Below are 8,516 nucleotides of genomic sequence, written 5' to 3' on the forward strand. Positions count from 1 at the left end.
CTTGGAGTATGAATCTAAGAATTGTTTTGGAACGAAGTATGACTCATCTTTTTTATTTAACCATTTCAACAATTCATGACTCCTCTTCTTAGTCATAAAAATGCACTAAGATGACCTTAGAGGATCAATTGTGATATGGTATCTTAATCATTAAGATGATCATAAACATGATACTAAAGTACTCTCCCATCATTTCAGATTTGAGAAACTTTTATCTTTCTGCCAAATTTGATTCTTCTTATTCGTTCTGTCATACATTGAAAATTTTCCAATGTTTCAGAATTACACTTAAGTTTGTAAGTATAACCATATTTATTGAGCTTTAGTAAATTATGACGAATAGTCGTATCGATCTTTTGTGGTGGACTTGACCCATGCACAGGAGTGTGTGCTCGATCCCTTAGTCCATCACTTGACTCACATATACATGTGAACAAGGAACTAGTCTTATTTTTTCCAAAGATGAAAATTTCTCATTCATCATGCCATACAACTTGCATGATTCCAAGTTTCGGTCCAATTGAAACTTGGGTGATGAGGATCTTTCCTTATTTGGTAAATTTAGACATTACCACAAATTAAAGAATCAATTTCATATTTCCACTCTTGCTATTAATGGAAGCAACAAAAATTTTTCCACAACTGCCATTGTAAGGATATTTTTAAAATAAATAAAGTCAAAAAATTTCCTTTTATTTTAAAAACTTTGTGGAAACACTATCCTTACAATGCAAAAGAGCATGGAAACTTTGTTGTTATCTATTCATAAGCAATATATCATAACTCCTAAGAAGTAGCTCAAGAATCTGATCTTCAAACTATACGATAGAAATCCATCCACGCAATCAGATTCGGCATATTCTTTCTTTAAGTTTTCTTTAGTTTTCTTTGATTCTTAAAACATCAACATGTGACCCAGTCACATCATGTATCAAGAATCTCATAATAGAAACTTAGCAGAGTTAGATAGTGGACTTTACCTGAAGTAGGGTCAAACTTATTGACTTTAACATCCTTAGGTAAAATTGGCAGCTTCGCAACTAATGCCCCTTCCTTTGGCAATATAAACATATGGACCCTTTGGTAATGGTATCGGTACTATCAAAGACTTAGCTTTCCTCTTTACCATTTTGATCAACCGAGTTGACTATGGTCGATCCCTTTCCATTGGGAGGAGAATGCTTTTTCTGGATTTCCAGTGTCTTCATTGTCAATGTCCATAAAGTTTTAGGAAGTTCATCTTAGCAAATAGATAAGATCATTAAGGGTCTTGTCATAGTATGTTTCATAGGAGTCCCAAAGGAAGTCACTATGTGACTTAGAAAGTGATTGAACCACTAACTTTCTCAAGACTTTGACACCCAACTCTCCCGGCTTGTCAGTATGTGACTTCATCTCCAAGATGTGATCACACCTAGACCTTGCCTTGCCAATAGGGCTTGAGTGACCTTGAACTTGTGAGTTAGGGAGAATAATTGGAGGGGGTGCAAGAAGTGAAGCTCCAAGAGATTTGGGAAGATCATAGATGTCTAAACTAGACATCTTTTGGGAGATATTCAAGATAGTTGATTTAAAGTCCTTAATACAACACCCAATATGAAATATTAAGGCTAGGACCCAGCACAATATTTTATAACTTGGAAGAGGGATGTCGTAATCCAAGCTATAGAATATTTGAAGATAGGTGAATGACGATTCACCAATTTCCACCATGAAAAACGAAATAATTTATTAGGTTTTAATTGGATTTGAAACTCCTAGATCTTTGAGATTCATTGAACTTTCAATGGCATGTTTCAATCTCGAGTGTGCCCTTCAGGTTTTGTGACTGGGATGCCGAGGATCACAAAAAAAGGTGTGAAGTAACCATGCAAATTACTTGGTACCCTTAAGTGTTTACCCCTCAATCGATGTGCTGGTTAACCACACACGCTCCATCTATACTATGATAAACATTAAGTTACCCTTTTCCTACCTTGTTAAATACGAGTTAGTGTGTCGGTTAACCACACACACTCCACTAACCGACTTAAACAAAGTGCAAAGTGGAATTTCATGGATTAGCACCTTATTCACATTTTCCTAAGTAACTAAGATTGGGTATTTATAAAAGGTTTAGTTACTTAGTATTTATCATTAATACTTTTAATGAAGGGAGAATTTATAGTCTTTGTCGTACCCGTTCGGCTAACGACCCTCCACCAGTCAAGGAAGCGGTGGGTGAGAGTGGACACCCATTAAACTGCCATTTTATAGGCAGTAACCTTATACCCCCCTTATAGAACGGCTTCATGAATGAGGCCTACTAACGGTAAGACTGACTTGCTCTTATACATATATATAAATATTATTAACTTTTAATATTATAAAGTATAAGGGTTAAATTTTAACTTTTAAAATTCTAAGGGATAACTTGGAATTAAAGTATTCATAAGTGAAAACTTTTCAAATTCCAAAACTTGAGGGCAAGTTTTGAAACTACCCAAAACTCTTCAATTCCATAACTTATGTGTTTAAAGTAGTTTTAATTAAAAAACTATTCAAGTTCCATAACTTGAGGACAAGTTATGGAAGACTTTAAACTAATTAAGAAAGTGACTCTTCATAATTCATAACTTATGGAAGCTTTATGAGTTTAACTAAGGTTACACATATTTTATTTAATGAAAAGACTCTTGAACCTCTACAACTTGAGGACAAGTTATGGAGTCATAAAATCATTTAATGAGAACAAGACTCTTCATTTTTGTAACCTATGATAATTTTTATGAGTTTTAAGAAACTTAAATGTGACCTTTCATGTAACTTGAGGACAAGTTACACAAAAACATTTTAGAATCAACTTTAGATTAAAATGGATTGAAAACAACTATTCAATTAACTTTTCTATTAATCTATGCAACTCATATGAACAAGATAATTCAAATCAAACTTTTTCATGTAATTAGTCTAAACTTTAAACTAATAAAAAACATGAATCTATTGAAAATTATCTTTGAAATTGGATTAGTATGAACATTACCACATCAAAAACAAGTTTGTAAGTCCAAAATCATCTTAGGGTAATGTTCCTAGTCCAATTCCAGCCAAAACAATCGAATATATGCTGTCTGGGGGCCCAACTCTTTGAGTGCATGAACCAACTCGGTGAGTTGGATGCATTTTGTCTTGGACTCGGCGAGTCCATCAGTGGAATCCGTGAGTCTGCTGAGCAGACAGCATAAAAACTCGATTTTTTAGCCAATTTTGCAAGTATAACAAGAAAACAAGCGTAGGATCTGATACCACTGTTGGGTTTTGAGCATTCTAACACTCCTATGGTGTACATGCAACCCTATAAACCTTGGATCTATATTTTCTCTATTATACATGCAAATAAGAACTTTCCAAGGCTTTAATCCTAACTAGCATATTATGAAGCTCCTATACTACAAAGTACTAGTTGGATGACATACCTTTTGATGTACGTTGATATCTTTAAGCTATAAGAGCTTAGCTCCAATAGTGTGGTAGCCTCAAGTGGAATCACAAATCACCAAAACACCTTGGAAGACTTTAGAGAATATGGATACTTTGGTTCTCTCTAGTTAAATCGACTAGCCCTCTTAGTGTACCCACACTAGTGCCAATTTCACCAACCAAGGACATCTTTATCTAGTATGGAGACTAGGGTTAAACCCATGTGTAACGCCCCGGTTTTTCTCGGTACGTTTAGTTATTTTAATTTAATTATCCTTGTAACCTTGGGTTAATTTATTTAACCAATATCTGATTTCTTATGTTATTGGACTCTTTTTATCATCTTGTAAACTCCTTTTATTGAAGTCCATGGACTATGGGCCTATTGGCAAAGTCCATCTAGTAAATAGTACTTAATGTGTTAATTGATTCATTTGGAACACACACAATAAAAACACTCTAAACCCTCCCTCTATTTCTCTAAAATCGTCATCTATCTCTTTGGGATCAAGAGCTGCCAAGGGGATGTTGTTTGGAGCTTAATTCTTTTCATTTCCAGCTTTGATTCATATTTCTATGAACCTCCTTATCATTTCTTACAACTTGATTCATAACCTTGTTCTAGTTTTATGATTTCATCTTCACTTCTTCTCCTTCTTATTTGATTTGTAATTGTATGTTATACATCATCTCAAGATCCTATCTTCACCCCATATATGGTGGATGATAGATCTAGGAGATTACATGTGGCAAAAGATCATGGAAACCCTAAAAGGGAGAATGGTGATTTTATGTGCTTTATGTTCATTTTCATGTTGATTGTTATTACAATCTTGTGGCAAAATGAAATCCTAATGACACCTAACCCTTTTTAGTACCACCATGATCATGGGGACTAAATTGGGATGATGAACACATCTTAAAATGCGTTTCAAAGTGAGAAGGATGGATAAGCCAAAAAGGAATCACGGGTGGCTACGATTCTGTTTTCCATCAGATCTGTAGTCATTTTGTAAAACTCATATCTTGAGCTCTAGAACTCAAACGGACCCCAAACCAGTTCCCAAATTTCACAAATTGGTTTGGCTAACTTTCTTAAGCAGGACAACCTCACTGATAAAGACTTTATCTATGGGAAAGAATGGCATCTTTGCTGTTAGGTCTGATCCGGGTCTGTTCTGATATGTCATTTTGTTTTCATCATTTCTAAGGCTTGGAAAAGGATCCAGAGTGATTCCAAGTTTATATATGTTCCTTATATTATGAATTTAAGATCTGGAGAAGATGGGGTGTTATTTCCAATTATAAATTGGTTAGAATGGATTCACACTCCAGATCAGTGGGCAGTCACCAGCTTTTGCTAGTGCTGTGATTGTCCACAATGTGAATTTTATATCTGGAGTTTGGGAGATGTTTTTCATTTAATTCCAACTCTGAGACTTTCATTTGTATGTCCTTTACTTCTATTAATATTTTTTTGGACGAATTCTACTCACAAGTAAGGTAGAATTGGCCAACATCACTTCACTGTATTGTTGGAGACAGAAGTCATACACCATTTTGTAAAATTCATATTTAATTCATCTTTAGGAGTTAGAATGAGTTCTTTATAGTTGTGGAATCCTGAGCAATCATAGATTGCTATAAAATTTAGTTAAAGCTATGTTTCTGTTTTAGATTTTCGAGTAAATCCGTTTTAAACAGCAGGTCTGTTTTAGAGACCTTGCTATGATTACTCTTTTCTCAACTCATAGCTTCATTACTTCTCCTTTCTAACCTTTAGTCCTTCTTAGGTGAGGTTTTGAAGTTTGCTCAAGCTTGGTAGCATTATTTGATTCTTAGCTATCCTTACTACTCACTCAAGGTGAGTTCTCTCACACCGTTGTATTGATGATTGTGTTTGCTAGTTAGCTCGTGTGTGATTATTTGAATTTATTATAAAAGCATGCTATATAAGTATTGTTTTAATTCGTACATGTGCACTGTATATAAATAATCATGGATATGGGACACCACCAAAGGATACGGATTTACCGGTGCGGTGGGTAGGTAAGATCACCAACGTACTACTCATCGTGAGGTGCGGTGATTAGGGCCAAGTGATACGGGATCTTCCCGGTGCGGCTCAAACCTACAAGTCCTTGTATTATTGTCGTTGATTCGTTCTTTGCCCTTATTATACAACTATAATTGGAAAATGGATTAGGGTTAGTAAATATGAATGTTAGTACAATGTCTGTTTTTGAATTCACTAAGCTTTGTGCTTACGGTTCCCTTATAACTTTTCAGGTGTGAAGATTAAAGAGGATAAGGCTTGATGTGGAGCACCGGGACATCGCTACTAGATATTTTTGTTGGGACCTTATTGTTATTATTACTTCCGCACTTATTTTATATGATTATTAAGTTGATGGATTATGTTATGACTATTTCAGTTGTTTTAATTTAATTTATGATGGGTTTTAAAGGTTTAAAAATTTTGCAAAAAAAAAAATTTGGGTGTCACAAGTTGGTATTAGAGCCACAGTTTGAGGGAACTCGGCATTCTTGTGGATGTTCTAGAATCAAATTTGAGGCTCTATAAGAGTTTATTTTCTTTTTAAAAGATTTTTCAATCTTTCTGAAGACTAGTAGTGGAAGATGTCGTGGTGTGCCAGTCGGCCAGCCAAGTAAGCCTTATTTCTTATGTTAAATGTTTATGTTAAATTGTTGACTATGAATTGAATTCTACTAGTCTTAAAATGTTAGATTACACACTTATTTAATGTTAACATGTGAGAGGGACGTAAAATTAACGGCTAGAGCGAGCTGGAAATTTTGAAACTAGACGCGAATGCGAAATTGGAACTTGTGTGGAACGTAGTAGAAGGGCCCCTACTATTAGAAACATCTGTGCCGGTTTCGGGTCGGGGAAAGGTTGAGAAATATTCGGCAAGCTGAGTGTTTCGTCTTCCTAGAAATATCTAGGCTGAATTATTTTTAATATTTTCCTCCTTCTACGGATACAGATGGCTCCGCCTGCTCGACTTAATCAGCTCCAAATGGAGCAAGTTAGGGATATTGTCGCTGAGGAATTCAATAACACTTTCAACGAACTAATACCGGGTGTTACCAATGACATAATCAACCAGGTCAGTGCTCTTCTGGATGAGCGCCTCGCAGCTATTCCCGGGGGAGCGTTACCAGCTCCGCCCATTCGGGATTCGGCATACTATTTCGAGAAGTTCAGCAAGTGTAGCCCTCCTCTTTGGAACGGTGAATCCGACCCAGTTGCTGCTAAGCACTGGGTGTCAGATGTTGAGGGCGCCTTCATGACTGTTGGGTGTCCGGACTAGTTGGGTGTCCGGAGTAGTACAAAGTTGTGATCACCATGAATCAGCTGCGAAAAAGGGGAAAGACATGGTGGAACACCATCACAGCTCTATTCAATGAAGAAGAAGTGAGGGCCATGTCTTGGGCCCAATTTGTGGAGAGGTTCGAGGCACAATATGTGCCTAAGGTGGAGCAGCAGCGGATGCAGCAAGAGTTCATGGCCTTACAGCAAAGTACCGAGTCGGTTAGCGACTTGAACGCCAAGTTCTTGGAAATGCTATCTTTTTGTCCCTCGTTTGCTGGGAACGAGGCCTGTTTGGTCAGCCGATACACTGCCATTCTACGTACCGAGATTCGGGAATTCGTTAGCATGCAGGAGTTCCCGACTTTATCCGCGATCATGGATGCAGCGAGGAGGAGGGAAATCGAGTTGCAAACCCAGTCCAAGAGGAAGGCCAATGACACCTCCTCCAAGACATCCAGAGATGCCCAAAAAAAGCAAAAGCAGGGTGGTAAGTCAAGGTATGAGTACCGGCCATCTTCAGGTCAGGGCGAGAAAAATCCGTTGATATGCTACAACTGCAAAAAGCCAGGGCATCATTGGAAGAATTGTAGGGCTCCCCTGCGAGTGCAGTTCCTCAGATTACTTCTGCTGCTCCCGTCTGCTATCATTGCAACGAGACGGGACACAAGAAGCCTGAATGCCCGCAGTTGAAGGCTGGTAAAGGAGGTGGGGGGTACAAATCTTGCAATTGCATCGTCTTCTAAGGGACCCACTATGGTGACACGAGGTCATGCTTACCAGATGACTGCGGATGAGCCGGTGATTACCGCGACAGTGGCAGGTAAATTTCTTTTTTTTTCCTTTTCTCTCCTGGCATTATTTAATAAATGGTAGTTAGAATTGTTTACATGATTGTATGTGGTGAATCAGGCTCTTATTTGCTAGATTCTGAGCGCGTTGTTGTTATGTTTGATAGCGGTGCTACCCATTCTTTTGTATCTCGCATGTTTATTAATCGTTTGGGGCATAGTATCGAAAAATTGGCTCGCCCAATGGTTGTCGAAGTTGCCGACAACCGCACTATTTATGTCACCGATGTTTATCGGGGTTGCACTCTCGAGTTTTCTGGAGTTGAATTCCCTATTGATCTTATCCCTATTGCGATGCGAGAGCTCTGCATTATCGTAGGCATGGATTGGCTTGATTCGTTTGAAGCGGAAATCCACTGTCGTAAGAAGCAAGTTTGTGTTCGAAACCCTAGAGGTAGAGAACTTATTATTTAGGGGGACATTCCCCGCCTGGCTATGGCTTCTTGCTCTTCTGCTATAGCAGTAGCCGACGTTCCTATCATTTCCGACTTTAGCGATGTCTTTCCGGAGGAACTCCCTGGCTTGCCACCTATTCGGCAAGTGGAGTTTCGCATTGATTTGGTGCCAGGTGCGACTCCGGTAGCGAAATCTCTTTACCGCTTGGCACCACCTGAAATGAAAGAGCTCCAAGATCAACTTCAAGAACTAAGTGATAAAGGATTTATACGGCCAAGCTGCTCGCCTTGGGGTGCTCCTATCCTCTTTGTGAAGAAGAAAGATGGATCCCAGCGAATGTGTATTGATTATATGGAGCTAAACAAGCGCACGATAAAGAATAGGTACCCGTTGCCACGTATTGACGATCTTTTCGATCAGCTTCAGGGAGCGTCTTGGATTTCCAAGATTGATTTACGTTCTGGTTACCATCAGAT

At 38.1% G+C, this 8,516-nt stretch overlaps 1 protein-coding gene across 1 annotated transcript; it reads left to right on the forward strand.

Moving 5' to 3' along the window:
- The first annotated feature begins 7,549 nt into the window (after window positions 1-7,549).
- LOC145060092 (uncharacterized) lies at window positions 7,550-8,058 on the forward strand. Its single transcript, XM_079007817.1, has 2 exons — window positions 7,550-7,616; window positions 7,706-8,058. The coding sequence occupies exons 1-2, from the start codon at window positions 7,550-7,552 to the stop codon at window positions 8,056-8,058; spliced, it is 420 nt and encodes a 139-aa protein (XP_078863943.1).
- The last annotated feature ends 458 nt before the right edge of the window (window positions 8,059-8,516 follow it).

The sequence above is a fragment of the Lactuca serriola genome, chromosome 6 (genome assembly GCF_051521515.1).
Source record: "Lactuca serriola cultivar US96UC23 chromosome 6, Lser_US96UC23_V15, whole genome shotgun sequence".
In the NCBI taxonomy this organism is placed as follows: domain Eukaryota; kingdom Viridiplantae; phylum Streptophyta; class Magnoliopsida; order Asterales; family Asteraceae; genus Lactuca; species Lactuca serriola.

Bases quoted from the DNA above. Each gene is read 5' to 3' on its own strand.
- LOC145060092 (XM_079007817.1), top strand. From the start codon at position 7,550: ATGGTGACACGAGGTCATGCTTACCAGATGACTGCGGATGAGCCGGTG. The intron at 7,617-7,705 runs GTAAATTTCTTT...GTGGTGAATCAG, and splicing joins GATTACCGCGACAGTGGCAG to GCTCTTATTTGCTAGATTCT.